This window comes from Peromyscus maniculatus, chromosome 22 (genome assembly GCF_049852395.1).
Source record: "Peromyscus maniculatus bairdii isolate BWxNUB_F1_BW_parent chromosome 22, HU_Pman_BW_mat_3.1, whole genome shotgun sequence".
Classification (NCBI taxonomy): Eukaryota; Metazoa; Chordata; class Mammalia; order Rodentia; family Cricetidae; genus Peromyscus; species Peromyscus maniculatus.
Window position 1 is genome coordinate 17958608 of NC_134873.1, and position 14399 is coordinate 17973006.

Here is a 14399-nt window from a genome sequence, read left to right on the forward strand (position 1 = left end):
ACTGTATACATAATAAATAAATCTTTAAAAAAAAAAAGAAAGAAAGAAAAAGAAAAGAATCTATGGCTCTACGCAGTATGTTTCAAAAAAAGAATCCTCAATTTGTAATTGAAATATTTTGAAGTTCTGTAAAATAAGAAACGGGCTAGAGAAAGGGCTCAGCAGTTAACACTGACAGCTGCTCTTCCTTCCAGAGGACCTCAGGTTCAATCCTCAGTACCCACAGAGTCACTAGCAACCATCTGAAACTCTAGTTCCAGGGAATGAAACACCCCCTTCTGGCATCCATGAGTACTGCATGTATGTGGTACACGGATACACATAAAATAAATCTAAAAAAAAAAAACCCATGTTAAATAAGAATATATACAAAGGGTGCCTTCTTAGTATTCATGAGGCCCTGCCTTCAATTCCCAGAACATCTCCTCCCTCTCCCAAATTTATTTACTTACTTATTTTAGGGTTGAAATATTGAATTCTGTCTCTGTGACTCAATTATTATACATTGTCACTTACTCTTTCTTGGCTCCCAAGCAACTTACCTTCAAAGTATATACTCCCATTCTACCTGGGACTTTATAGACGATGCCCTCTTCACCTCGGGAGTTTGTGTGGAGCATTGCATTTAAGCATGCAAGAGGGGAAGTCCCACTACAAAGCAAAGCAGGTGAAGAGCATAGTGATTAGTTTATCTCTGAATATTCTTTGTAATGCTGACTTAATTTCTTTAATTGATCAATATTCCTGTTTTACTAACTGTAAAAAATATTAATACAGAAAGATATTGCCATGAAAAAAAATGAATGGAAAATTCATTTTTGAGTATCTAAAGGGGAAAAAAATCCGTAATCTAACATTTAAGTAAAAGAAAAACAAAAAAAATCAACATAGAACAATATCAAATTTATTTTGCAAACCTACTTTATTTACACACAAAACTTTGTAAGTATAATTAAAGTGGAAAGCATGTACACGCACGCGCGCGCGTGCGCACACGCACACACACACACACACACACACACACACACACAGATTCAAATAAATCTCCAGCTTCTTGTGTGCTGCTGCACTAAACTAAATCTGATTTGTAAACAAAACTGCCGTGGTTTCTTGTACTTAAGCTTCACAGGAGATCACTTTAAAGACAATTTACAGACTTATTTTGCATGGATTAGCTTTCTTTCTCATTTTCTAAAATTTTATGTGCATAATAATTCATTATTATGATGAAAAAAGTTTTTTGAGTGGGGCATGATGGCACACAACTATAACCCCAGAATTTAGGAGACTGAGGCAAAAGAATCCCAAGTTCAATGCCATTCTCTACTATAAAGCAAGCTCCTAAGGGAAAAAATTCATTTTGAAGTGTCATCAGACTTTACTGTGCTCTCAAAAAAGGGCAATAAAATTCACTAACAGGCATCCTTATCTTGGTCTGTCACTACATTAAGGAAATGGAACTGGGATTGTAGAGATAAGACCACTGGCTGCTCTTCCAGGACCAGGGTTCAATTCCCAACACCCACATGGCCACTAACAACTTTTTGTAATTCCAGTTCCAGGGAAATCCAACATGCTCACACAGACACACATGCATGTAAAACACCAATGCACATAAAGTAAAAAGTAAATAATTTTAAAAAAGAAAAGAAAATGGGTCTAATGTTCTACCATAAGTCTAATGTTAAGCACTTCTGCATTAAGAAACAGGAAGGTATAGTTAACTGCATGCGTTTAATCCCAGAACTTGGGAGACAGAGGCAGAGGTCAAGGCCAGCCTGCTCTACAATCAGTACTACACAGAGAAACCCTGTCTCAAGAAACCAAAAACTAAAAAATGAAAAGAAAGAAAAGAAACAGAAAAGAGAAGTATAAGCAATGCATTTTTAAGCATAAAACCACATCGTGGTGATATTTTATCTGTGTCCCCCAGTAAAATAAAGCTTGCCTGGAGATCAGAGGAAGGCCAGCCACTATAGTAAACACAAAAGTCATGCAATGTTAGCACACATTAATCTGTCTGGATCTCTGTGAGTTCAAGGTCACACTAGAGAACAGAGCCAAGTGTAGTTACACACGCCTTTAATCCCAGCACCAACCATAGGAGGTCTGTACAGATAGACAGGAAGTGACAGAGCTGGGCAGGCAGAGGAAGTGATGTAGCTGGGCTGAGAGAGCCAATTAGAAAACAGAACGGAAAAGGCATGTAAGTCTGCTTAGAAAGGAAGTCGCTCTCTTTGGAGCCTGGCAGCTGTTCCTACCCCTCTGATCTCTGTCAGATTTTCACCCCTATTTCTGGTTCTGTGTTTTTATTTAATAAGACCGTTTAGAAACTCATTTACACCACATGCTTTAAAAAGTATACCTGAGCATGGTGATCCACACATATAATCAAGCCTCTAGAGCAGTGGTTCTCAACCTTCCTAATGCTGCAACCCTTTAATACAGTTCCTCATGTGGTGACCCCCAACCATGAAATTATTTTCACTGCTCCTTCCTGTCATTTTACTACTGTTATGAATTGCAGTGTAAACATCTGTGTTTTCTAATGATCTTAGGTGACTCATAAGAAAGGGTCATTCAAATCCTCACATTGAGAACTGCTGCTCTCAAAACTGAGGCAGGATGAAAACAAGTTCTATGTTAGCCTGAACTACAGAGTAAAGACCTGGAAAACAAAAACAACAAAAAGGGGGTATGTTATAAAATATCGAATTATAGAGGCTAGAAAGCTGGCTCAGTAGTTTAGAACATTTGTTGCTCCTGCAGTGTACCCAAGTTCAATTCCCAGCACCCATTTAGAGGCTCACAACGATCTATAACTCAAGTTTAAGAAGATCCAATGTCCCCTTCTACACTCTGCAAACACCAAGCATGCATGTGGTGCAAATACACACACACAAGCCAAATATTGATACACGCTAGGCATGGCAGCACACACCTTTAATCCCAGCACTCGGGAGGCAGAGGTAGGCAGATTGTGAATTCGAGGTCAGCCCGGGCTACAAAGTGAGTTCCAAGACAGCCAGGTCTACACAGAGAAACCCTGTCTCAAAAACAAAAACAAACAAACAAAAAGAGGCAAACCTGCTCTGCATAATGATTATCAGGCCAACCAGAGATACATTGTGAAATTCTGCCTCAAAAACAAACAAATTCATACACATTAATTTTTTTAAGTCTTTTAAAAATCAAATTATAGACTGACTACCAAAAAGGAATAAAATTGTATGTTCTCAGATGATTAAGCCTGTGGATTTTATTCAACAGAAAAAAGCTAAGAAATAGCTATTAAAATAAAAGCTTCAAGCTGGATGGTGAACACGCCTTTAACCCTAGCCCTCAGGAGGTAGAGGCAGATTCTCTGAGTTCGAGGCCAGCCTGGTCTACAGGGGGAGTTCCAGGACAGCCAGGGCTACAAAGAAAAACTGTTTTGAAAAACAAAACAAAACAAACAAACAAAAGCTTGAAATTAAGAACAATATTAAAATGTAGGATATAAAATGATAGAAAATATTACTAAAAACCAAGTGTTAGTCTAAGGTCAAGGGCTATAGTGTTAAAGAAAGCACACTAATCAATCCTTTTGTGTATGATTGGTAGGTGTTTCTGGTTTGTTTGTTTGTTTGTTTTAGGACAGAATCCTCATTCTGTAGCACAGGTCTGAAGTGGTGTGGAACTCTAGATGTAGCTTCTGGCATCAAACTCAAGGCAATCTTCCTAGTTCAATCTCTCAAGCATTAGAATTACAGGTATAGGATCTATGCCTAACATTGGGCGCTGCAACTCTTAAAGCAACACGTTCCTGTATCTAGGAAAACAGAAGTAATAAGAAAGCACGTTGAAAGTTCATATGGAAAGAAGTCAGGGAATGGTCTGGAGTCTGACTACAACTCCCTTACGTAGTTTTTGTTTTTCACAATTATTAAGGGGCAAAACAACTTAACAGGACATTCTCAACTCATCTTCCTCTCAGCTCCCTGCTGGTGATACTCAAAACCCTAAAACCAAATCTACTACAGAGACCACAAGCAACATGGACAGAAGTGGAGGACTGACATTAAGAAAGGCAGAGGCAGGTGGACCTCTGTGAGTTCAAGGCCAGCCTGGTCTACAGAGTGAGTTCCAGGGCAGCCAGAGCTACACAGAGAAACTGTCTCGAAAAACCAAAATATAGAAAGAAGAAAAGAAGAAAGGCAGATCTCGGGCTGGAGAGATGGCTCAGCAATTAAGAGCACTGGCTGTTCTTCCAGAGCACTTGGGTTCAATTCCCAGCACCCACATGGCATCTCACAATTGCCTGTAACTCCACCTCCAGGGGATCCAACACTCTCACACAAACATATATACAGGCAATGCACATAAAAATAAAAATAAATAAATCATTAAAATAAAAAAAGGCAGATCACTGGAGATCACTGGCCAGCCAGTCTAGCCAAACAGAAGAGTTAATGACTCTTCTGGGGAAAAGTAGGTGGTGGAAAAGGGAGCAGAATATACTTGATGTCCACTTCCGACCACCACAACACACTAATAAATACCAATAAAAATAAATAAATCACCAAGTATCCTGTATGTCTCTAATGGGCATGTGTTCATTCTTTTTTTGAACTGTGATAAGGTGGCATATCAAAATGCAGAGAGAAAGCCACAACACAAAAGGGTGCTAGGATTAAAGGCATGTGCCACAAAGCCCAGCTGAAACTGACTCACTCTCTCTCTCTCTCTCTCTCTCTCTCTCTCTCTCTCTCTCTCTCTCTCTCACACACACACACACACACACACACACACACACACACACACACACACACACACACACACACCCCTCCTTGTTCAAAGGCTGACAGAGTACTTGACTATCATGCCTTGTGAGACCCTTGGGTTCAATCCCTATTACCAAGGAGGCAAAGTAAGCTCCTTGCCCAATCACCTACCGTTCACACAAAAGTGAGACAAAAAACGAGAGTTTACCTTCTATCATGACTAGCTCTGCAAGTCTTTCCTGTTCCACTGTCGATGAGACGTCTTTGTCTCATCGACACATACGAAATATCTAACTCCCATCTTAGCCAAGGTCATTTCAAATACTAGCTCATTATACCATCTAACTTTTAAATATTGTGATAAACAGGCCATAAAAATAAAAATTAGCTTTGAGAGAAACAGAATGCTTCTTCGTTTCTGTAATAAAGGTACTAACTACCTATCTATTTACTATCTTATTATAGATGATTAGGACGCCTAAAGTTTTTTTTTTTTCCTGGAGACAGTGTTTCTCTGTGTAGCCCTGGCTGTCCTAGATCTCACAGACCCACATGCCTCTGCCTTCCAAGTTCTGGGACCAAAAAGGCGTGAGCCACCACTGCTCAGCTGGGATGCTTAAAGTTCTTAACAGCTGGACCAAATCCCAAACAGTGTTTGTATCCAAACTAAGTACAAAAGGTTACACAAGATCTTATGATTCCAGGTAAAAGGAATGCCAACATGAACACAGAAATTGAAGCTCAGAATCTCTGTGAAGAAAATAAACTATGGGTATAATTATACAAGAACTGAACTGGAGACAATAAAAACACAGAAATCAGATAAAATTTTATATCACTGTCCTTACTGGGTAATTATTGCTCATTTAGCAATGCAATTTTGTATCTTAATAGCTAGTGCTGTTATAATTGCTTTAGGCTTTTTTATAAAAACTACTTTTTAGAAACTGAACTGGATCCTCTGCAAGAGTAGCAAGTGCTCTTGCTGCTGAACTGTTTCTAGACAGGCTTTGCTTCCTGCTTTTGTGAGAACTAGAATGCCACATGTGGATGTGGATATCAAAATTCTGAGTTTTTAAGTAGTAGTCTGACCTAATTATTTAACCAATTCATGATATTTTCTATCAGAAATTCTTTCTCAGAGAAGTAACTTAGATATGGTAAACCTTAGATTATATCAAATGGCTTTCACGTCAAGTCTCAAAAACAAATACTAAAATAGGAATGAGTTCTTAGGTGGTATTATGCATGTGGGGTAAGATCACAGAAAGTTGGGCATGGTGGCACACATCTCTAAGCCCAGCATTTCAGAGACAGATCTTAGTAAGATCCTGCTCAAAACAAAACAATTAAAAAAAAAAAAAAAAAAAAAAAAGACCAGAAGACAAGAAACAGCTCAGTCTGCCACTCTGTCCTCCAAGATGAGACCACCACTACTACCTGCAAGTGTCCAACAGACCAAAATCAAAGATCTTGCCACAAGAGCGCCACGATACACATGTAACTGCATTCACACATCATACACACAAATAACTTAAAAGGTTAAATCTTAATTAAGCTTCATTCATAACCCATTACTTAAAAAATAAATTATAAATGAAATGAACAGATTAACTGAAGTTGAGAGATTAATCTGAAGCTGTAAGCAAACATGGCATTCTATGACATGAAAATACAGATAGAGTTCCCTGTCCTCAAGCCTCACATCAAAGTCATAGAACTGAAATTTTAAAACAAAACAAAAAAACCCCACTATACTATAAACGGGAATTGCTACAACCAACAGCTATCTAAAGAGACCAGCAAACATCGACAAAAAGCCAATTCAGTAAAGGATTCAGACTATGAATTTTCATCTGTTCTGCCTGGTTTAAAGTAAGTATCCTTTGGGTAAACAATTTACCAATTATTTTCTCTGTATCAGTCAAGTAAATAAATATATTTTCAATCTCACAAGCAATAGGCAACACACATTGCTCTATCTTCTAAGCATTTTCATTAATGCTGAGTGGTACTTCAGTGCTCTAAGACAAATGACAATTTTGATAGGCCTTAATGTCAACAATTTCTAAAATTATGGCCATGTAATGGTTACAAATTACAAAAATTAACAAACCAAAACAAAAAAGCTCATTTAGTAACTAACATTTATATAATATCACTATTACTTTATTTCTAGGGCAAATCATTTTATAAAGTAAAAACCATGCATACATTGGCACATTCAGTAAAACTTGTAAAAGACTACATTATAATTGCTTAATACTCCTTTAGAATAAAGTAATACTTCTTACCTTCTGGAGTTGGAATGCACCCCAAGAAAACAAGAGGAGGGAAAAAAAAAGTTTTTAATTTTCTTTACAAGTAACAATAAGCTCCCCCAATTAAGTTATACCTTGATCTCCCAGCACTATTAACAACTCTCAAATTAGTAACAATCCCCATTTTGCTACATAAAATATTAATTTTTTAAAAATGCAAATTAGTCCAAAATATCACTGTCTAAAATTGCACACTTAAATTCAGCCACATAGTCTAATTACTTTAGAAAAACAAGTGAAAAAAAAAAAAAAGAAAAACAAGTGAAATACTTGAATTCTATGAAAAAGTGTAATTAGAGTTAAGTGTGAATTTTTCATAGTGTTCTCCCCCCACTGCATCTGATTGCCAAGAGTCATCGTAAAGCCATCAACTAAGGCCCTTGAGCATTATTTTCTTCTCTTTGATCTATAACAGAATTTGATGCGAATTTAAACAACAGACAAGAATATATTGCTGCTGCTGCTGCTGCTGCTGCTGCTGGGTCTAGAGGCACATGCTTGTACTCTTAGGAGAGCTATGGGTTCTAGGCTAGCATAGGCTCCTTAGTAAATCCAGCCTCATTAAAAAAACAACACAACAGAAAGCTGGGAAGCTGGTAGACACCGTGATCTCACCACTTACAAGGTTCAAGAGTTCTAGGACAGCCTGGGTATTGTGAGAGCCTACCTTCCTTCCACTAATCCCAGAACTTAGGGATCTTTATGAGTTCGAGGCCAGCCTGGACTACAGAGTAAGTTTCAGGACAGCCAGGGTTACACAGAGAAACCCTGTCGCAAAAAAAAAACAAAAACCTACCAATATCGAATGGTTTTGTTTCTGTTTCTTAGAAAAATGTTAGTAACTTAATAAAAAATGTGCATATACACTTTTGGGAGTTGGCTTTCCCCTTCCACTCCTACCATGGGATGGATCTAGATTGGATCCATACACCAAATGCTTTTACCTCTGGTCATCTTACAGGCAAAAAAATGTTCTTCATTCTTTAGTTTGTTTTTATTTTATTTTTTTTTATGTGCACTGGTGTTTTTCCATGGGTGTCTGGTCCCGTGGAACTAGTTACAGACAGTTGTGAGCTACCATGTGGGTGCTGAGAATTGAACTTAGGTCCTATGGAAGAGCAGTCCGTGTTCTTAATCAGTGAGCCATCTCTCCAGCCCATGTTCTTCATTCTTTTTTTTGTTTTGTTTTGTTTTTCAAGACAGGGTTTCTCTGTGTAGCTTTGCACCTTTCCTGGATCTCGCTCTGTAGACCAGGCTGGCCTTGAACTCATAAAGATCCTCCTGGCTCTGCCTCCCAAGTGCTGGGATTAAAGGCGTGCACCACCACCGCCCGGCATGTTCTTCATTCTTAAACTAGGGTCTTTCTAATGAAATCACTTTGGGGCAACTTAGCTTGGTAAGTAGTCAAAAAAGATCTCCTCTGCTGAGATAATGATTTCTGCCATAAAGTAATAACTATGAATTCTTTATTACCTCTGTTATGTATTTTTTTGTTTATAAGAGGTGGAGGATAGATAGTTTTGAGATTTTTATGATATCAACCCTAAAAGTGCCTATGACTTTGGTATAAAGTAAAAAATAAACTTTGAGACCACTATAAAAAAAAACAGAAAGCAAAGGGTAATAATCAACAACCACAAATCTAATGCTATTATATGTAGCATACAGTGTAAGTTTAATATAAATGATAGAATATATTAATCAGAAAGAAAAATAAAGACAGTATGATAGACTAAAAACCCCAGAGCTAGTTGTGTGACTCTTGTCAACTCTCAAGATCTCTATGAGCCTTCATTCATTTGTAAAAAATGAGACATAAAACACATTATCCTTTCCAACTGTCTTTTGTGGCAGTTCTGTAACTGTGTGTCTATTCTGTAACTAAAATAATGTGACAGGGAAAGGTTATAGGAGAGAATGCAACCGATGACCTCTAATTGTACAGCTCATCAGAGACATCACTGTATTATAACTATTAGATAAGTTTCTGTGGGAAGGAATACACATCCAAGCCATCTGCTTATCCTCACAATTGCCAATTACTATGTATATAGTACTGTACCTCTTTCAGGTTACTTTCCATGAAAAGCCAATGATTTTTAAATACTCCTACTAAACTTCTTCCAAAGGTGAAAAAGGAAGAAAAAAAAAAAAAAACTAATCTAGAAACTAGGAAGTTGACCACAACCATTCATTAGCCTCACAATCTATCATATTGACCTATAAATATAAGATTCAAATTGATGCCACATCCAAACTACCTACTATATGGACTCTAATGAATGGTCTAGGTCAGAAAACAGCAAATTTCGACATCACACGGTTTGCAGGCAAATGGATGGATCTAGAAAAAATCATCCTGAGTGAGGTAACCCAGACTCAGAAAGACAAATATGGTATGTACTCACTCATAGGAAGATGCTAGATGTGGAACAAGGATGACTAGACTGCTACTCACATCACCAGTGAGGCTACCTGGAAAACGGGACCCCAAAAAAAGACACGGAGAAATGGACGAGATCTACATGAATAGCCTGGTCATGAGTGGGAACAATGAAGGGCGACAGTCGAGGGAAAGAGTGGGAGATCCTAGCTGGATCAAGAAAAGAGAGGGAGAACAAGGAATAGGAGACCATGGTAAATGAAGACCACATGAGAAGGTGAGAAGGGGAGGAAGCAGAGAGCTAGGGAGGCCCACGGAGATCCACAAAGATACCCCCTCAAAAGACTGCTGGCAATGGTCGCGAGACGGCAGGAACTGACCTACTCTGGTGATGGGATGGCCAGACACCCAGATAGTGGTGCCATAAACCCCTCCAAGGACTGAGGAATCTGAAGGCAGACATCCACGGCTGGGCCCCTGGTGGAGCACTGGGAGTCTAATTAGTGAGTAAGAAGAGGGTTTATATGAGCGAGAATTGTTGAAGCCAAGGTTGGATAAAGCACCGGGACAAATAACCAAATGAATGGAAGCACAGGATCTATGAACCAAAGGCTGAGGGGCCCCCAACTGGATCAGGCCACCTGAACAGGTGAGACAGTCATTTGGCTTGATCTGTTTGGGAGGCAGCTGTGCATTGGTGCCAGGTCCTGGGCTCGTTGCATGAGTTGGCTGTTTGAATCCTGGGACTTATGCAGGGACACTTGGCTCGGTCTGGGAGGGGGGAATGGACCTGCCTGGACTGAGTCTACCAGGTCAACCCCGGTCCTCGGGGGAGACCTTGATCTGGAGGAGGTGGGAATGGGGGGTGGGCTGGGGGGAGGGGTGGGCAAGAGGGGGAGAACAGGGGATTCTGTGGCTATTATGTTGAACTGAATGGTGTTGTAAAATAATAATAATAATAATAATAATAATAATAATAATAATAATAATAATAAAGAAAACAGCAAATTCATGGGTAAGATAAATTCAGGAAGAATCTGCTCAAGTCCAAGTATTTTTCCACTCTAGGAGGACGCTAGCATATGAGGGCTGCTGGACTGACTTGCCAGCACCGCTTTAACAGATAAGACAGACAAACTGTGACTCTAGAAGCAATGCACACTAATGTATACTCAGAATTCAAATAGAACACAACCAACAGTCACAGATTATTACAAGGAAACTAAGGCGGGTTCTGTCTCCCCTGTACTTTAAATACTGTGCTTTACACTTCTAAACAGGCATTGAAAGGTCTCGAAGTGCTTTAAAAAAATAAAAATAAACAGCTTTTGTTTTTGTTTTTGATTTTGAGACAGGGTTCCTTTGTATAGCCTTGGCTGTCCTGAAACTCGCTTTGTAGACCAGGCTGGCCTCAAACTCACAGAGATCTGCCTGCCTCTGCCTTAAGTGCTGGAATTAAAGGCTTGAGTCACCACTGTCCGGCATAAATGGCCTTTTAGTGTGTTAATTTATAAATGTTTACACACAAATTTTTCAGAAAGATAATACATCAAAATGAGGTATGCTCATTTATAACTTTTCATATCAATGAAATAAACTAATTTTCAACCTACTGATATGTGACCACAATCAAAGCTTCTTTTTCTGCTGCTGTTTGTTTTTCAAGTTTGTGTGGGTGGGTTTACCTGCACATGATAGGCACACACACAGAGGCCAGGGTACAATGTGCAGGAGGCTGATTCTCTCCTTCCACCATGTGGGTTCCAAGGATCAAACTGGGATGTCAGGCTTGGCAGCAGGCACCTTAACTGCTGAACTATCTCACTGGCCCCATTCTGATTTTTGGTTGTTTCTTTCTGAGATGAGGTCTTACTAGGTTACTCTAGCCAGACGGAAATGTACAATACTCCAGCCTCAACCTCCCAAGAAGCTGGGATACAGACATTCACAACAGCACTAGCTCAAAAGGGAAGGGCAGCTGGGTCTCCAACAGTCCACATGTCCAGAAATGAGCTCAAGCTCGACTACAGAAGAGACACTGATTGCTCTCTACTGACAGACATATATATGCCTGTGGCAGCTATCTACATATGGAAGCCCATGCTGGCCTCCAGGCTTCCTCAGCATCACAAATAGCTGTTACACAATTCAAAGTCCACATTAGCCTCCTGGCCCTCCTCCCTTCCCCCAGCTTCCTGTCCTCCTTACAACAGGCCTGTGTTTCCACTCCATGCTCTCTCACTTCTCCTGAAGACAGCCCTGCCTGTGACCAGTCTACTTCTTTCTCTCACTGCTCTGGACTCCTTCCAGGTGCCTCTGGATAACTTCTCTTATTCACAATAAAAACCTTCTCCCTAATGAAGAAGCCATTTCAGTGGTCTCTTTACCATGCCCCTCACACAGAGGGGATATTCTTGCTCTAGAAAAGAACCAATTGAAAATATCTCAAGGGTTGGGTACATGACTCAGAGGTACATCTCTCACTTACATGGAATCCAATGATGCCTTATATTCAACCCCCAACACCACAAAAATAAGCAAATCTGAAGTATCACATTAAAGAAAATTAAAGTTGAAATCTAAGGAACACTCAAGGCCCTGGCTGGTGGGAAGACATCCACGGCCCCCTTTTGCAGTTCTGCTCAAGTGGGGGTTAGTCAGGTGCCGGGCAGGTGAGTGCCATAATGATGAGCAAATATGTGGTGGAGAAATGGCAGAGAAAGAGAAGCAGAGTGGTCCATGTGCTGTGGAAAGAGGCAGAAAGGAAGAAATGAAGATAGTGAAGAGTAGGCTGATGTTGGAGGCCTGATTGCCACATGGGGCCATGGTGCTGTCTGGGCCAACATTTGTGGCTCCTGTTGCAACCGAAAGCTGTGTGTGTGTGTGTGTGTGTGTGTGTGTGTGGTTGCCTGAGGCCTTTTCAGTCACCGGAACCATGTTGGTACCCAAAGGCCATGCTGCAGTCGAGCCCACACAGACCTGAGTAGCACATACTATTACCCAGTGCCATGGTAACATCTGGGCCAGGGCTACAGCTGGGAGCCATGTCTGGGTCCCCAGCCCTACTGCAGCCAAGGTCTATGTTGATATTCATACCTCCTGTTGCCATTGAGGACCATACTGATTCCAGTGATCTGGGCTGCCACCCAGGGCCATGCCAATTGGGTTGGCCTATGCAGCTACCAGGGTCCCTGGTGACAATTAGACCCAGAATGCTGCCCAATGACCATGTCTGGGTCTGTGGTCCTACTGCAGCTGAGGTCTGTGTTGAAGTCTGTGGTCCATGTTGCCACCAGAGGTCACATGGAGCCTGGGGTCTGGGCCACAACCTGTGGCCTTGTTGGTGTCTGGGGCCATGATGCTGCCAGAGCCATCCTGATCTGAGTTGCCAGTGCTTCCACCTGGACTCAGGATGTCGACAGACCGAGCTGCAGCCTGAGACAATTTGGGTCCCTGGTGGAGCTGTAGCTGGGGTCTGTGTTGAAGTCTATGACCAAGAATGCCTCTAGGGCCTATACAGAGGCCTGGGATCTCAACCACAGCCGATGGACTTGTTGGAGTCTGGGGGCATACAGATCTAGGTGGCCTGTGCTGCTACTTGGGGCCATGGTGTCATCCAGGCCCAGGCTACTCCCAAGGGCCAAGTCTGAGTCTGTGGCCCTAGAGCGGCCGGGGTCTGGATTGACATATGTGGCCTGTTGTCACTGAGGGCCATGAGGATGCCCAGGGTCAGATATCCATCTGAGCCCAGGTCGGTGTCCTAGGGCCATGCAGATCTGAGCAGCCTGCACTGCTGGCCAATGCCATGGTGATGTCTGGGCCAGAGTTACAGCTGAGGGCCATGTCTGAGTCTGTGCCCCTACTGCAGCCAGGGTCTGTGTTGATTTCAAAGGCTCCTGTTACCATAGAAGGCCGTGCAGACACTCGAGGGCGAAGGTCATGTTGGTGTCCGAGGGCCACACTAAACCACTGGGGCTCAGGCCAATTTGAGTGGCCTGCACTGCTACCTGGGGAAATTGTGACATCTAGACCCAGCTGCTGCCAAGGACCATGTCTGGGTCTGTGGTCAAGCTGCAGCTGGGGTCTGTGTTGATGTCTGTGACCCACATCACCTCAGGGGTCCAAAGTAACCCTGCAAGATGAAATCAGAGGGCCATGCTGAGCCAGCTCCACCCTTTGCTAGCTCAGAGAAAGCTGGCCTTGCCTCTCGATGGACATTGCAGCAAGAAAGCTGGCCTCAACCCTCATGGGAGAGATGGCCCCACCGCTCACCACAAGTGAGAGTGAAACAACCCTGAGGGCATGGGCGTAGGGAAGCTGATTCCACCCTCTCACCTGAGGTGGATGGCCCCAATGGCCTGGACTGACTAGCTCAGTTACCATCCGCTCACAGCAGGGCCTTGGGTTGGCCCACCCTAACATCTACCCCATCCAGGACCTGCTGGAGCTTGTGAAGGGACTGATCCTGTGGGACAATACCCACAGGGGCTCAATGACTCAGGGCAGCCACTGGATATCCCAGAGGAGTTCTGGTGAGTGATGATGATGTACCAGAAACCAGAGGCCTTGAACCAGACCCCAGATTCACTGCAATCAACATTTGCTAGTAAAGCAGGCAGGACAAAAGGGTGTACTGTATAACACAGAGGCCCTCGATGCCACCCAGATGAATGAAGAGGTGCTGAAGAGGTGGGAAAGAAAGAGAAGTGAAGAGGTTTTTGTTTGTCTTGTTCTTGTTTGCTCGCTTGCTTTGTTTTGATTTTTAAAATTTTCTTGGGTGGGGGAGAACACTGCAGAGCTGAGGGGAGGATTTGGGAGGGTGGGAGGTAAGTGGAACTGGGGTGCATGATGTGAAACTCCAAAAGAATCAAATTTTCAAAAAAAAAAATAGATCATACAATAGCTACTTATAAAAAGAAATTGCAGTCTATT

General features: G+C 41.7%; 2 protein-coding genes across 5 annotated transcripts in view; one reads left to right on the forward strand and one right to left on the reverse strand.

The window, feature by feature from the left end:
• LOC143270186 (putative Polycomb group protein ASXL2) overlaps positions 1 to 14399 on the reverse strand; it is a 342260-nt gene that overhangs the window by 304917 nt on the left and 22944 nt on the right. For all 3 annotated transcript variants that reach the window (XR_013047176.1, XR_013047175.1, XM_076559138.1), the window contains one exon: positions 543 to 651. Coding sequence is in view for 1 of the 3 variants with exons in the window: in XM_076559138.1 (XP_076415253.1) it covers positions 543 to 651 (109 nt within the window). In the remaining 2 variants the exon portion in view is untranslated. Of the gene's footprint in view, positions 1 to 542; positions 652 to 14399 lie in introns of those variants that run through there.
• The window catches only part of LOC143270190 (putative Polycomb group protein ASXL2), a 273546-nt gene that overhangs the window by 208348 nt on the left and 50799 nt on the right, over positions 1 to 14399 (forward strand). Inside the window, exon 10 of one of the 2 annotated variants that reach the window (XM_076559171.1) lies at positions 3977 to 4822. The exons of the other annotated variant lie outside the window; for it this stretch is intronic. Within the exon in view, the coding sequence (XP_076415286.1) occupies positions 3977 to 4093 (117 nt within the window). The 3' untranslated portion in view covers positions 4094 to 4822. Of the gene's footprint in view, positions 1 to 3976; positions 4823 to 14399 lie in introns of those variants that run through there. 2 annotated transcript variants of the gene reach the window in all.